General features: G+C 45.7%; 2 protein-coding genes and 1 non-coding gene across 3 annotated transcripts; all 3 read left to right on the top strand.

Annotated features, from left to right (window-relative positions):
• Positions 1-3534: 3534 nt before the first annotated feature.
• Positions 3535-3614, top strand: TRNAL-UAG (transfer RNA leucine (anticodon UAG)). The gene has a single exon. It is a non-coding gene; the product is annotated as a tRNA-Leu (tRNA).
• Positions 3615-3617: 3 nt separating this feature from the next.
• On the top strand, positions 3618-6504 carry LOC125545425 (alpha/beta-Hydrolases superfamily protein). The gene is made up of 5 exons (XM_048709352.2): positions 3618-4012; positions 4220-4458; positions 4946-5058; positions 5791-5931; positions 6105-6504. Exons 1-5 carry the CDS (start codon positions 3733-3735, stop codon positions 6361-6363), a joined length of 1032 nt encoding a protein of 343 aa, XP_048565309.1. The 5' UTR covers positions 3618-3732; the 3' UTR covers positions 6364-6504.
• A 6612-nt stretch (positions 6505-13116) lies between these two features.
• On the top strand, positions 13117-14713 carry LOC125547040 (uncharacterized). The gene is made up of 3 exons (XM_048711080.2): positions 13117-13847; positions 13931-14102; positions 14173-14713. Exons 1-3 carry the CDS (start codon positions 13122-13124, stop codon positions 14649-14651), a joined length of 1377 nt encoding a protein of 458 aa, XP_048567037.2. The 5' UTR covers positions 13117-13121; the 3' UTR covers positions 14652-14713.
• Positions 14714-16239: the final 1526 nt, after the last annotated feature.

Here is a 16239-nt window from a genome sequence, read left to right as displayed (position 1 = left end):
ATCGGAATCGACCGCGATCTGAATCGCTGCGTGTACGACTCCACCAACCGCGTTCTTGTAACGCTTCCGCTTAGCGATCTTCAAGGGTATGAAGATGCACTCCCTCTCTCTCGTTGCTAGTATATCCTAGATTGATCTTGGTAACACATAGGAATTTTTTTGAATTATTGCTACGTTACCCAACAAATGATGCTCTCTTTCTAAATGTAAAACATTTTGACAGTTTATATTGAACTGCCAAGGGACCGTGGGGCTTATGACTGGTTGTTGAAATAAGCCCCGAAACAAAGAAAAAGGTGTGTGCCGCATCCATGAGGGACTGCTAGTGAGATACTGAAGGAAGGTGGGGATGACGTCAAGTCCGCACGGCCCTTATGGGCTGGCCACACACGTGCTACAATGACAATGACAATGGGAAGCAAGGCTGTAAGGCGGAGCGAATCCGGAAAGATTGCCTTAGTTTGGTTTGTTCTCTGCAACTCGGGAACATGAAGTTGAAATAGTTAGTAATCGTGGATCACTCAAAACGTCTTATATTTAGAAACAGAGGGAGTACTTGACAAAAATATATAGTTTATGTTTCACACTTGAGAAAAATATATCATTTGTGTTTCACATTTTCATTAAAAGATGATGCCGCATTAAGTTTAAATTTAAAGTGTTTCCCTTTTTATACATAATTTATCACATACATTGTAGGTTTTACTCTTTTAAAATGTTTGAGAACTCTCATACATTTGTTTCCACTTCTTTTTAGTTTCTGTTACCACATATTTATACATTTGTTTTGATGTGATTCTCACGATGATGCCGCATTAAGTTTAAATTTAAAGTGTTTCCCTTTTTATACATAATTTATCACATACATTGTAGGTTTTACTCTTTTAAAATGTTTGAGAACTCTCATACATTTGTTTCCACTTCTTTTTAGTTTCTGTTACCACATATTTATACATTTGTTTTGATGTGATTCTCACGACAAGGGGCAAGACATCATCTTATTCAAACCAGTTACCCCTACAAATATAACTATTAATGCCTTTTACATCGCCCTGCTGATGTGCATTCAAGCCTTCAAGAAAAAGCTAGCGAATTGCTAGAAGGTAGATGATGGTGAAACCCACAAAACCTAGATCTAAAACTTGCAGAAGATGATGTGCCTCTCATCGCGACGACAATGGTGGCGGTCTAGCCTGTTGGACAACGCAGTACGATACACTATCTCAAAACAAAAAGAAAATCTACTGCACGAGCCAAGAACATGATGTGGGTATAGATCACAGGTTTACCACTAGGCTCGTAGTCCTATCAGCGCACTAGTAGAAAAATGAGGCATTACAAGCGGCTCCTGAAAGTGGATCTGGCCAAGCAGATTGTGGTCACTGATAATACCCACCAGAGGCGGTTATTCTTGGTACGGAAAGATCCAAAGGTGGTTAGCAATTCGAAACTGATTGTAGAAAATTTGAAGGCGGTTGTGTTTCTGTAACTGCCTGTAGTTTTATAACATTAGAGGAGGTTTTCTAGAGGCTAGGCGGTATAGGACGCCTTTCTCTTCCGGTTTCTCCTCCTGCGGTATCCGACTAGTGAGGTAACGGTAGATAGACAAGGGTTGATGGTAGAGGCGAATTCGACGAAGAACATGCACACTCCGGTGGAAAACACTAGATCTACGTCGTGCCCTTGCTGAAGATGGTGGATCGAAGCTTGGCTTTGGGGATGAAAACCTCAAGATCGACCTTGGGTTGGACTCGTCATCATCGGTGCACATGTGGAGATTTCATTTTAAAGGCTTAGTAAGGAGTTGTGTATTTTTTGTTTTGGTTTTGTCTTTTATCATAGGGGAAGTGGCTATTTGGTGCAGTTACTATCGCGAGGCATGCGACCTCATTTTTTTATGGGTCAATGTTGTTCGGCTAATGTATTTTGAATGATATATAATACTCCCTCTGTTTCATAATGTACAGTTTTTTTAAAGTCAAACTTTGCGAACTTTGACCATGTTTAGAGAGAAAAATATTCACATTTCTATTAGCAAATGCATATCATCAGATACATCGTGAATTAAAAATTCATATTGTATATATTTGATATTTCAGAAATAAACAATTTTCTCCTTAAATTTGGTCAAAGTTTGTTGAGCTTAACGTCTCAAAAAACCTATATGCACTACATTATAAAACAAAGAGAGTATATGATTATGTGCATAACTCGATGCAGAGGATTATCCTCTTTTTCCGAAAATATATGATTAGAAACACGACTAAGCTCCCACTAAGTTTCTTATAAACACAAGGTTCATTTTCGTTCTTGATGAAGTGAAATCCTTTGACCGCCTCATCAAAACAAATGTTCCAACTCTAAGATGCTTGCTTTAATCCATGGATGGATTTTCGAAGCTTGCTTTAATCCATGAATGGATTTTCGAAGCTTGCATACCTTAGAGCAACTCTAGCAGAGTCTCTATATCTATGATCACCATCCGCCATATGAAGTGTGCTCCATACGAATATGAAGGTTGTCGAGGTGACGTGGAAACACAGAGTCGCCATATCTCAACCTCCATAATTTGTTTTCTTGTTTTTTTATTCAAACATTCAAACACTTAGATTCCGTCCAGAAGTAAACGTTTGGCACACCAAGCAATTATGAATATAATTTTTGACAATTTGCACAAACAAAAGCATTAACCAGTGACATGCACAAATCACATGTTGCCGTTGTGTGCACCATCCACTCCGCCGATGTCTGCGCCATTCTTTCCTCCTTCGGCATGTGTATTTTTCCCTAGTTCGAGGTTCCTGAAACGTATGGTAATATCCCACGGCCTCGCCCAAAATTCTCGAGCCATTGGATCCATCGTGATGAACTATTTCTAGGTGTTCAGGCGGATATCTGTCGCCCGATCAGCCTTAATGTGGAGCCTACCCCCCTCCCCCCGTCTCGCCTTCTTCTATCATTCTTCTTCTCCTCCATGTCTAGATGACTCCATTGTAGCAATCATGAATGTAATTCTCGAGCCATTGGTATACTCGTTTCTTGCCCTCTTCAACTCATTGATATTGTTTTTCATCGCCTCCACCTTTCTTTCTCCTTTTCTGTCTTCCATCCGTTGGGCCGACCCATGCGGCGGTGCTACAACAAAGCCAAACGGCCTTGACCCTGCCCAGCCTATGAGATTTTCTTTGAGGCATATCTATTTTTGGACCATAAAACACAAGCTCAATAGCTATTTCTATCAGCCGGCCCGCCCAACTATTTGGGCCAAGCTCTGCCACTGCCGTGCTAGTCGATGAAATGATACTTCTAGACACGTATACCGTGCGGTCGTCCATCTCTGAAAATGAAACTGAAGCCCTTCATAGATTCTGCCATTACCATGCTAGTCGATGAAATGATACTTTTAGACACATATACCGTGCGGTCGTCCATCTATAAAAATGGAATTGAAGCCCTTCATTGAGTTTGGACTGCCATCCTAATTCCTCGTCCACTTTATGGCCTAATAAATTTCAAGCTCTGTACGTACAACAGGACAGTTTGGCCGAGTGGTCTAAGGCGCCAGATTTAGGCTCTGGTCCGAAAGGGCGTGGGTTCAAATCCCACAGCTGTCATATTTTTCTTTACCTTTTTTTCAGCTTATTTTTTTTTCTCTTCGTTCTGTACTCTTCGGCTCGGCAGCCATTACCCCATCGCCGCGTCGTCCGGCGAGAACTCCCGCGGCGATCGGCCATGGCGGCGTCTCTCCGAGCGTCCTCCTCCCCCCTCCGCTCGCGCCTCCTCTCCTCCCCCGCCGCCTGGTCTCCCTGGCGCCTGCTCCTCTCCTCCTCCGTCCACTCGGACGCCGCCCACCAGACCGAAACCCTCGCCTTCCACGAGATCCAGCTCTCCCCCGAGAAGCCCCCCACCGCCACCGCCTTCGTCCTCCACGGCCTCCTGGGCTCCGGCCGCAACTGGCGCACCTTCTCCCGCACCCTCGCCTCCCAGCTCCGTGACCGCTCCCCCGCCGACGGTAACTGCCGCCCAATACCCCCTTCACTAAATGCGTGTATCTCTTAACAGTTAGCACTGCTACTGATGATTGTGGTATCCATGAACGTTGGAGAATTGTCAATGTGCCCGGCTTACATAGCTCGGCGCTTGCTTAGAGTCACAGGCCGGGAGTTTGTTTAGAGACCTGAGTTTTGTGATTTGTATGCGTGTGTGTTTGTGTTTGTAGAGTGGAAGATGGTTCTTGTGGATTTGAGGAACCATGGGAGCTCAGCCAGGATCAAAGGGCTGAGCCCGCCCCATGATATGTCGAGTGCCGCCAAGGATCTTGCTGATTTGGTGAAGGCTCGGGGCTGGACATGGCCGGATGTTGTCGTGGGTCACTCAATGGGTGGAAAGGTCGCACTGGATTTCACAGAGAGTTGCTCCCGTGGCGATTACGGAGAATCTGCTGCTCTTCCCAAACAGGTTCAGTGAGTTATTTTTAGCTTCCATGTGATTGGTTCTAACATAGTTCTTCTGTTTGCCTATTGTTTTATTATTGTTCTTATGAATAAATTGTCTGATTTTGCAACTTACAGTAGGTGCAGTGTATACATACTTATTTACATAGGTATATGCAGTGTTGATCTAGAAAATCCTACTGTTACATATGAAAAGGTGACACGAAGGAAACAAGAATCATTTAGTTCACTATGTGTCACAGAGTAAAGTATACTTTGAGTTGTGTAAGAGACTTTAATATAGCATCGCAGTACAACCTTTGGAGAATTTGTTGTGATTCTGTTGGCAGAATGACAATGTATTGCTTCTTGTACCTTGTAGTTAATTTCTTGGCATCGTCTTTATCCCTGATTATTCTGTTTGGTCACGCTTACTGAACTGAACATCACTGGGTCAAGGGGATAAAGAAGGTGTATCACATATGTCATTTATTTCCTTTGATGCAGAACAGCTCTGGGTGCTTGATTCTGTCCCTGGAGAAGTAAAAATAGATAACAGTGATGGCGAAGTTGAACGGGTTTTGCAAACACTAGCAAGTCTTCCTTCATCGCTTCCATCGCGCAAGTAATTCTCTTACATTCCCTATATTTCTCTGCTTCCTAATCTATTCGAAATATTAATTTAAAGTGTATGATTCAATCTATTCATTTTATCGAATAGTGGGCATTAGCAGTGTCTTCAGCAAACAAACTAGTGCACACATCAGTTGACCAAACATTAATGCAGCGGCCCATCGCACTGAAAAGGTTCATGTGCAAGCAGTGTGCTGTATGAGTACATGACTCAAAGGCTAATAGCAACACCGAAAGATGGAATGACAGAACAAGATAATTCGTTATATTGATAATTCTAGTTATATGTAAATTCTAGGCTATGGTGTGTATAACCATGCGGCAGAAGGGTGTGCATGGAATCAAAATTTTGCTAAATCTTTGGCAATTTTGCATACATTTTTGTAGCTAATTTTTTAAACAGAGTATCGTATTTGACTCAAAGCACTGAAATAACCTTAAACACACCGTGCATTTCAAATGTCAACTCGCTTGGTTACTTTAATGCTCAGGGTGAGTAACATCAAGTATTTGTCCTTATCCTGTAATTATGTAAAATTGATTCTAGGTGAGTAGGACGCATATGCCTCTTATTATAAATTGGTTGATGCCTGCCTTGTTCTTGCACTTACTCTTGAAGCCTTGAAGGAGAGCTCACATTTTGGCCCTTCCAAGATATTTAACATGAACTACTAAATGATTCACTTCTGTTCAGATTCTTAATGTTATGCCTGTTTGCTATCAGGTGGGTTGTGGACCACATGGTCAGCCTGGGATTCTCCAAGTCACTTTCAGACTGGATTGGCAGCAACTTGAAGAAGGACAATGAACATGTGACCTGGGCTTTTGATCTTCAGGCTGCCACAGACATGTTTAATTCTTACAGGTAAGAAGCAGTTTTTCTTTTACTTCTCCTCCACCTCCCCTTATCTGATTCTTTGTCTTTGTTGGTATCTTCAATCAGTTGGTGAACTAGCTGTCGTGTAACCCTGTATATCATCCAAACATGTTCAACGCTTTGGTGTATGCAAACTGAGTTAAGTTACTGTTAATTTTCAGAGATAGAAGCTACTGGGGACTGCTGGAGAACCCACCAAAGGGTTTGGAGATCTCGATAGTACAGGCAGAGCTCAGTGATAGATGGCACCCTGAGGATGTCCAGAGGCTAAAAGCACTGTCAAGGAGAGGCAGCAAACCTGACGCGGGCAAAGTGTCGCTCCACGTTCTCCCTAACTCCGGCCATTGGGTTCATGTGGACAACCCCAAGGGGCTGCTCGAGATCATGGCGCCTAACTTCCTCTCCACTGTTCAAAATTGACCTGTTTTTTACTGTCAACTCCAGCCTTGTGACAGTGCGTCTTGTCACGTTTGACCACACAAGGATACTTATTCATGCTCTCTTATTGTGATTGGATGAGAGCATTTTCTGCTTTTTGTTAATAAAAGTGATTTTTTATTACGATTTTACACTCTCTTCTTGCCAATATCAGTTGATGCTTCATGGAAAATAATGTAGTGTGCTCTGGTAATAAAGTGCAAATGTATGATGGTGTAGCCGACGAGCTTACTGACAGAATACATGATCAACGTTCTCTTGTGATACCATATGCTAGCATTGTAACCTTCGTAGGTTGTGGCTTCGGGTACCACATAATACATGCCCGGGTTTCTTGCGGCCATCGCTCCCAACAATTTAGGGAGGCGGTTGTATGCTTCTTCCCCTTCACCATGCACCATTTCAAACACAGCTTGTTTGGCCTTCCATGCGCTCTTGTACTTCACTCCATGCATACATCCCATTTGTATGACCTCTATCAAGCGCTTTGTAGTGTTTGCGCATTCATGGGCGACGAAAGCATAGGTCGGCCGATACTGCTTGTTGGAGGCCGTTGAGCCCCAGCAAAAGGTATATACTTGGCAACTTGTTATCTTCCATTGCCCACCACTACAAATTCTTACATGAACAAACCATGGGCACCATCTTTCTCAAACTCCAGGTGTAACGCTGCTTTGTGTCCGAGTGCTTCGCAAGTAAGGTTGATGGTGCTTCATACTTCATAGAGTACTCCCACAATCACATTTGATATTCAAGCAAGTCTCTAAACTTCAGGTTGGGGTATACACGTGACTTTTTATATCTTCCGGATGAAAATGGCAATGGTCCAAATTCTTTAGTCTCCCCCGCCATCAACTATGGCCTCATCAACGAGGCTAAGATCACCAAACAAATATATTTGGTGCTCCTGACCTTCCGGATGAAGAGCAGAAGACGACGGTCAGAGGGCTGAGGTGCGCCCTTATTCGTCCCTCCTCCGCGCCGGGATGTTCGCCGGCGACGCGCACGGATCAGGACGAGCTTCTAGTCGGCGTCGGCAGTGTTGGGCGTCGACGCATCCCTCGAGTGCGGCGGCATGACGTCTAGTTCGTGGATGGAGGCGGGGAGATGTGTGCGAGCCTAAATTGTGCGTGCAGCGTGCGTCATAGGCTTGTGCGTCCGTGTGGATAATGGGTCATTACTAGTACCTAGTAAGAAAAAATCACTTGGGCTGGTGGGAGGGGGGCACGGCCCCTCAACGTTCTACATAGCTTCGCCATTGGATGTCACCGTCCATGTCCACTTCTACAGATAGAGCGCCCAAGCGTCTAGCCAACTCAGTTCTATTATTCATCGGTCCAATGCACTAGCTCATCTCATGGAGGGCAAAAGCAAATGTGGTTAGTTGTCTTGTTGTTCACCGCCTCGACACATTCCCGGGCATCGTCCCACACAGAATGAAAGATTGTGCCTTAACATCATCAAGGCCGTCCCCGTGAAGCTCATCCTCTATGTTGAAAGTATGTCCTAGAAGCAATAATAAATTAGTTATTACCATATTTCTCTATTTATGTTAATCGTTTATTATCCATGCTAGAATTGTATTGATCGGAAACTCAAATACATGTGTGGATACATAGACAACAACGTGTCCCTAGTGAGCCTCTACTAGACTAGCTCGTTGATCAAAGATGGCTATGGTTTCCTAGCCATGGACATGAGTTGTCATTTGATAACGGGATCATATCATTAGGAGAATGATGTGATGGACAAAACCCAAACTATAAACGTAGCATGTGATCGTGTCGAGTTTATTGCTATCGTTTTCTGTATGTCAAGTATATGTTCCTATGACCATGAGATCATGCAACTCACTAACACCGGAGGAGTACCTTGTGTGTACCAAACATTGCAATGTAACTGGGCGACTATAAAGGTGCTCTAAAGGTATCTCCGAGGGTGTCTGTTGAGTTAGCATGGATCAAGACTGGGATTTATCACTCCGTATGACGGAGAGGTATCTCAGGGCCCACTCGGTATACAACATCTCATTAACTACATGTCACATAAGTAAAAATTTCTCGAAATGCGTTATGTTATTACCGAAGTTACTTTCACTATGACTAGCCTTAAAACATGGTTGACTGCGAGTTAGTGCTATATGTCATCATCCTGTCCTGAAAGTGACAGTTAAGTTGACTGAACAATGGTAGTTTTCTGTCACGCGTAATTATATGATGGTTACGGGCTGAGACGTATCCCATCGTAATAATCTCCACCGCCCCATGAATTCGCTAGTGCAACCCATTCCGTAACCAATCCCATGCCATTACCCCATTCGTGATCTCCGTTAGGGCATGTATAATGGTACTATGTTAGGAGTGCTATGTAGGATAAATGATGAGGTGGAGTAGAGAGAATTCATAAGAAAAGGCTTGTCTTCTCTTATTTAAATAAGACAAGAGATAATATCTTAGCATAATATATGTCACCATGTTTTTAGGATTAACTAGTTATGAAGATAAGGCTAAGAAATGACCCATTGTAGACATCTTTTTTTGTCATCTCTTAATTACATGCAAGACCTAAGATAAGACTATCTTATCAACCATTGTACATGCCCTTACGATATGCCCATACGTGTAGCTCAAAAATCCTAAACATACGGGCAGTTTACTTAGCAATACAGACTCTTTCCAAACTACTCTTCTCCCCTCCCCTGATTTTTAGGGCGGGTGGGCCCGTGAGCTTATTTCTATCCAGTGAAAATCAGCCAGCTAAGCCACTCCGTAATACCCAGTAAGGCTGGTCGTAATGGTAGTATCATAGCTAGTATCATGCATGCCAACTAGGCAATTTTGATGAGGTGTCATAGCATTAAATAAAGAAAAGAGATGATGGAGTATCATATTATGATACCGTATCATAATAAATGCTATGCTACTTTGTGTCATGCATGACAATAAATAGAGTACTACATGATACTAATATATGATACTATGCATTAGGAAGGTAGTATCATAAACTAGTATCATATACATGATACTACTATATGATACTCCCCATTACAACCAACCTAAAAATATTTCATGCGTGTAGCATTGCTTCGTGTAGCTAGACCTGGCCAGGCCTGACCAAGCTTGAGGTAGAAAACTCAGGCCCAAGCCCGGCCTAGCCCAGCCGTTGGGCCTACTTCTCAGGCCCAAGCCCAGCCCGTCACAGCAAAAAACATCGGGTCTCGGGCCTTGGGCCAGACCTCTTTAGTAAATGACAAAAACAACGGGCCCAGGCCTGGCCCGACCTAATCTTCGGGCTCAAAACCTAGGCCCAGGCCTGGCTCGGGAGTAGCGTCAGGCCGGGCTTTTTCAGGCCTTTTCGGGCCGGGCGGCCCATGGACAGGACTACGTGTAGCATTACTCATGGAGAGATGCTAGATTCATGGGGGTGTTTTTTTAGGGGCTTCATGGAGCTGCTAACGTGGAGGTTTAAGATTAGATTAAGCAGATGGGAAGGGGTCCATCCCCTGAAAGTCAAGAGGAGAGAGTTATGGTTTTGAAAAAATAATTAAAACGCCAGTATTAGTCCGTGTGTATAGTATTATTGTTACTCATGGTTCTAGAGTAATCCTAGACTTGCGGGTAATTACGGGATGGTTACGGGGTTGAGACTTGAGAGATTATCCCTTCGTAATAATCTACACCGCCCCCTGAATTTGTTGGTGGGGCCCATTCCATAACTAATTTTACTTGTTGATAAAAGACATTTCATTGAATGGATTTATCAGGGTGATACAATTGCATTAAAAGAATATCCAACCTCTGCATAACTTGATGCATACAGTTAATAAGTTCAAACGATCAAAAAATAAACATTATTTTGAGGCAAAGAAAATCGATTCAGCCTAGGATGAGGCAAATCCTATCTAAAGATTATACTGCCATTCATGAAGGGAGAAAACCTAAATGCCATCATAAAAAGTCTCTGTCCTCTGGCCTATGCACAATAGATCAAGTATTGAGCCATTACGTAAATGTAGAATAACCTTCACAGAAGAAAAACACATTTATTATTAAAAATCACATCATTCTTGGTAAGGCACAATGCCCACTATAAAACAGCGCTTCCATAAAAATATGTGCAAAAAATTATTTATATCCCACAACCAATTGCCGAACATATTACATGCATTACATGGGGTATAGATTTACCCCATTCCATGCCATCAATTTACCCTGTCTGCAATCTCTGTACATGTAGCATTACTCATAGTTTTATGCAATTGACTCCATTCACGGTTCCATATGGAGCCTAAGAGCATCTTCAATAGATAATGTAGACGTATGAATAACAACTTTTTTACATCTACGATGCCCTAAAATGCTGCTTTAAAAGATAATATAGATGAAAAAAATTACATCACCTCCTTCAAGTGATGTAAAATAGCCTGCCATGCGCGAACACCCAATCACCCTTTATTTAAGTTCTGTCCGCCGCCCAGCCCATGGCTGACTCATATGACCCCGCCGCCCCCTTCCGCCACCGCCGATCGGTCCCACCCCGTTGTAGCCGCCGCCGACGCAACCACCTTACCAACCCCGCCTCTGCTGCCATGCCGCCACCCCCATCCTGCCGCCTTGGCTTTGCCCCACCTGGCCGGTCGTTGTCGCGGCAACAGGTGCACCACCGGCGAAGAAGCAGCCGACGGCCAAACCCCGCGGTGGAGGCATGAAGCGGCCGGCGTAGCACAACTCAGCGACGAATCCATCTCGAGCGGCCAAGAAGATGAAGCTGACCGTGGCTGCTTCGGCCGATTCGTTGTCGTCAGCGGCCGTGGCAACTGCATCCGGTTGTAGAAATATGAAAATATTGCTCTATATGATGATGATTTTGATTTCGAAATACGGTTGTAGCTAGCTGCGTGGCCATCGATTGGTTTACATCTTCACATATGCATCATCTATTGAAGTTGTAGTTGCACATCACCAAATATACATCATCTATTGGAGTTGATTCTTTTTTGAGATGTTAAGAACACCTTTTTGAGTAATATATTAATATCGCGAAGATATCAATTACACTCAACCTCTGCGCATCATAAGATGTCACAAAGACATCCAAGATGCACACAACCCGAAAAGAAAAGAAAGAAGAAAGAGAAAAACCAAAGGCCTTGCCACAGTGATCAACTCCTTCCAGCAGCAACACACGAACCACCACAAATATGACAACACTCGAAAAACATAAAAAGTCTCCAAAAGTGATAGTTTCAAGAAGGAAACAGTGCATAAGCGCCGTCTTGCTCGATCTAAGATCTTATGTTTTCACCCTGGAGAAAGCCTGATCGCTTAGAGCAATACCTTCAGCAAGGCCATTGCCAGGCACAACCAATGAATGTCAGACCTTAGGTTTTCACCATGAAAGTCACGACTCACCACTCGAGGAGCACCATCAAAAATGAAACCCTGAAGTGCTGATGCCCCACTTGTCACTATTGCTTGTGAAAGTTATCAAAAACCTGACTGATTCCATCACCTTCAAGGCCCCCTCCGCCTTACTGGCCCTTCAATCTCAGCCACCATGACTTTCTCTACCGCCATCTACGCCATGAAAATCAAGATACCGACATATGTCCCATGGTGTCAACAAACAACATAGCTTCACGACGTGCCCCCATGGAGCCGCGTAGGATGATATGGACACGCACGATCGGATTCTATCCCATTCAGATATCCTTGGGCAAGATCTCCCGCTACAGTTCTGGAACACGTCGACGGCCAGATCGAGGAGGATCGATCATGCAGATCATTCCCGTGATGCGATAAGAGCACTAGGACCGCCACCACACCGCTGCCTCTACCACGTCGACGCCATCACCACCACGGCGGAGGACACCGGCCCGCGCTACACATAGCTCGCGCCGCTGGCTGAAGATGTATGCCAGATCGGGACGGATCCTGATGATCCGCCGCCTCCTCGCATGCACAATCGGCCATCTCGAAGCCTGTCGTGCGCCTCCAGTCCTGAGCGCCGCCGCACCACCGTGACCCTCGCCATCGCGGTGTCCCGGCCCAGGCGTAACGCCTCGTGATGGACGCCCTGCGCGAGAAGGCGAAACGCCCCGCCGACACCGGTCAGGCTTTTCCCGCTGCATCCACTAGCGGCGGCGAGGCGGGATGGAGAGAAAGGAGGGTGCTGACGGCGGCGCCGGGAACGCCCACCCCGTCACCCCGACGTGGGAGGGTTCAATTTCCATGATTTTCCTGTTGGTCGTTTGATACGTTCTAAAAAAACACCTTTTTAAAAGAATAAAAGCACTTTTATATTTATAATATAAATTCTAACACCAATTTTTACATCTTTAAATTTGCATCATTTATTGGAGTTGCTCTAGTCGGTGTCCGTGTAGTTGAGCAGGTGCAGCCGTCGGCTGGAAGATATGCGTACCTGTCTTTCGAGTACATCGGCGGAACATTAGCAGTTAATTATACTAGTACAGCAGAAAGCACGTTTTAAGGTCGACAGACACATAGCAGAAAGTATAGCACCTGGGACGTCCCTCTCCGTGCCACGACCACTCTCGTGCCCATGCTGTCCTATACGTTGCCTCGAAGCACGCGACCTGTCTCTCTCTCTCTCCCCGTTGTAGTAACTGCTAATGTTCCTAAGCGTGTGGATCGGTCTTGCCCTCGGAGCTGCTAGTATAAATGTCGCGCCATTCATCGGCACGTTCTTCCATTCCGGCACTGTAACCCGACGCAGCCATGCATTCCGGTACCGGCGAAGCAGCGTGGCGCTCGCGCGCGGTGTGCGGCACGGAGTACACCTGTTGCCGCGCCGTGCCGGGCGGAACCGGCACCACTCTCATCGCGCTCCGCCTCTCGCGCGGCGGCGCGGCGGCTGAAGCGGCAGTCCGCGCTCTCCAGAGCGCTCACCCCGTCCTCCGAGCCCACCTCCGCGGCCCCGCCTCCAGCCCCACCCTCGCCTTCCCCTCCGCCGCGCCGCAGCTACGCCTCGCGCCCCAGCCATGCGCGCTCGACTTCCACTCCCTCCTCGAGCGCGAGATCAACCGCAACCCGTGGGCGGCCGCCGCACCCGGGCCCGACGGCGCCCCGGTGCTCTTCGCCGCGCTCTACGAGCTCCCGCCGCCCGCGGGCGGGGCGGCGCTGTTCGTCCTGATCCACGCGGCCGTGTGCGACCGCGCGGCGTCCGAGGCGCTGCTGAGGGAGCTCCTCGTGCTGCTGGGCGGCGCGGGCGTTGGCGGCCCGGAGGTGGAGGAGGAGGCGGCGGCGGTGGAGGCGGGGTTGGAGAAGAGGATACGGAAGAAGGACGCGCGGAAGCCGTTGTGGGCGCGTGGCGTGGACATGGTGGGCTACTCCCTCGACGGGCTCCGCGCCTCCACGCTGCCGTTCGAGGAGACCGGCACGGCCAGGTCGACGCACATGGTGCGCCTCCGGTTCGGCCGCGAGGACACGACGCGGCTGCTCCATGTGAGTTTGCTTCTACGACACACACACACACACATTGGTACTGCACCATACAGATCACTGGTTCTTTTCACACGATCATCTAGGCATGCAAGGAGAACGGAGTGAGGCTTTGCTCAGCCATGGCTGCGGCGACGATGCTAGCTGCACGGCAATCGAGGAAGCATTCCAGCAGCGGCCAGCAAGAGACGTACTCCGTTGCAACCCTCATCAACTGCCGCGAGTTTCTTGAGCCAGCTTTGAACGATCACAACGTTGGTAAGACCTTGAAGCAAAACTACTACCGAAGACTGGCTAGGAGAAAATTCATCACTGTTAATCGTTGCAGGGTTCTTCTACTCTGGTGTCACCAACACCCACAAGGTAAACAGAGAGGGAAGGCTGTGGGCGCTGGCCAGGAGGTGCCATGATGCCCACAGCAACGCCAGGAACAACAAGAAGCACCTCACCGACATCGGCGACCTCAACTTCCTCATGTGCCGGGCCATCGAGAACCCGCAGCTGACCACGGCCTCCGCGCTCCGGACAGCGCTCGTCTCCGTGTTCGACGAGCTGGCGACCTTCGACGTGCCTGATCTGCAGAGCAAGGCCGGCGTGGAGGACTATGTCTGCTGCGCCACCGTGCACGGCATCGGCCCGTCGATCGGCGTGTTCGACTCTATCAGGGATGGCGAGCTGGATTGCGCGTGCATGTACCCTTCTCCTCTGCATTCCAGGAAGCAGATACAGGAGGTGCTTGACAGGGTGAAGATGATTTTGCACGAAGGGAGCAACCCAAGTGATGACAAGAATGAAAGCTGCACGTAGTCTTCCCTGCATTGCACGAAGGGAGGAATGGAATGTTGACCCCCCACCTAAGTCGTCAATCACCGAACCATTTCATGCATTATTATTTACAAAGTGTGCCACCACATAAATAAATAAAAATACTCCCTCCCAATCCAAAATAAGTGTGAACTCAGATTATTTTAACTTTAGTTCAAAACTAAGACACTATTATGGATCAGAGGGAGTAGTACATTTGTAAAAAAAAGTACTCATACTCCTGTATACCACATAGATAAATCAACTTTTTTCACTATTTTTTATACTAATATACTTCACGAACAATAACTAAATATCCCTAAATGTGTTCCATGAAAAATGTCATTTGAGTCCACATGTTTCATATTATTTACACATAACATAAACTGCTTTTTCGTGCGTAAATATTGTAATACCAGCCTCGTCATACATCAACACAAATTTGGACGAACATGTGGGTCTAGCCACCAACAGGTGATTGGAAGGTTGGGAGGACAATGATATTCCCGGCCCACCAGGGTTCAAGTTCTAAATTTGACACTGGTGTTCGCATTTTCCTGGGTTTATTTCAGACTTTTCGGTGATGTATATTCAGTGGGAGTAGACGTTCCCGTCGACACGAAGGCGTCTATAGTAACTTCATAAATCTCGAGATGATGTGTCGGCTCGGTCTCTCAGATGCACGCATAAGAGTAGAATGTGCATGTCTGCGTTCATAGGGATGAGTGTATATACATATGCAAGGGGGGATCCAGGATTAAAAATGACCGGGGGCACCCATGTGAAGGAAAAATTATGTACATATAGGCCTACAAATATCAAAATGTTTTATATGTTGATTTTGTCAAAGTCCTTCATATTATAGTAATAGGACATATGTATCAATAAAGTGATTGAATGAACAAGTCTGTTTAGACAAAGAAATGTCCAATAGTTCATAAGTTATAAAACAGAATATGCCTTCCAAGTACATAATCCACCTGCCACTTGCTAGGGTGAGTCATATAAATACAAATGGAAGTGGTAAACAAAGGAAATACGTAGGGAATTAAATTATACTCCCTGAGTAAAGAAATATAAGAGTGTTTGGATCACCGGGGAGTATTTCTTATTAAGACATCAAGTTATTACATTTGTTTTGTCCCTGAAATCTTTCTTCTTCTTTTCGCGGAAAAACATAGCCACATACCATGCAACCTCAAAACAAAAGATGTCAAGAAAACATAGTCACATCACTAGTATTTGTGTCCAACGATTCCTTTTAACTATATCTTGTTAGTTTGTCTTTTACTCTATTTTAGTTTAGTTATTTTTAGAAAAAAGGCATCAGTCCAACTTTATAAATAAAGCCATCAGGCAGCGTTCACCAAAGGACAGACTACAGGACATAAAGTTTAGTTGGATCCTAAGAGCAACTCTAGCAGACCCCGCATTCCGCCGAAGTTCGAACGGAGGCGTTTATGGAGGCTCAAAATCGCCGCGGCAAAACAGTAACTGTATTCAAACCTGTAAAATTTTAGAAAAAACTTGTTTCCCATGAGAAATTTAAGCAAAAGCTTGCCGGTGCTCGCTCGCATAGATAGTTCTTCTT

This window comes from Triticum urartu, chromosome 3A (genome assembly GCF_056163025.1).
Source record: "Triticum urartu cultivar PI428250 chromosome 3A, HENAU_Tu73, whole genome shotgun sequence".
NCBI lineage: Eukaryota > Viridiplantae > Streptophyta > Magnoliopsida > Poales > Poaceae > Triticum > Triticum urartu.
This window is presented reverse-complemented; position numbering and strand designations above follow the sequence as displayed.

Excerpts from the sequence above, each read along its gene's own strand:
- LOC125545425 (XM_048709352.2), top strand. The coding sequence starts at position 3,733 with ATGGCGGCGTCTCTCCGAGCGTCCTCCTCCCCCCTCCGCTCGCGCCTC. Across the intron at positions 5,059-5,790 it reads TCATCGCTTCCATCGCGCAA|GTGGGTTGTGGACCACATGG; the intron begins GTAATTCTCTTA and ends GTTTGCTATCAG. Across the intron at positions 5,932-6,104 it reads GACATGTTTAATTCTTACAG|AGATAGAAGCTACTGGGGAC; the intron begins GTAAGAAGCAGT and ends GTTAATTTTCAG.
- LOC125547040 (XM_048711080.2), top strand. The coding sequence starts at position 13,122 with ATGCATTCCGGTACCGGCGAAGCAGCGTGGCGCTCGCGCGCGGTGTGC. Across the intron at positions 13,848-13,930 it reads ACACGACGCGGCTGCTCCAT|GCATGCAAGGAGAACGGAGT; the intron begins GTGAGTTTGCTT and ends ACGATCATCTAG. Across the intron at positions 14,103-14,172 it reads TTTGAACGATCACAACGTTG|GGTTCTTCTACTCTGGTGTC; the intron begins GTAAGACCTTGA and ends TAATCGTTGCAG.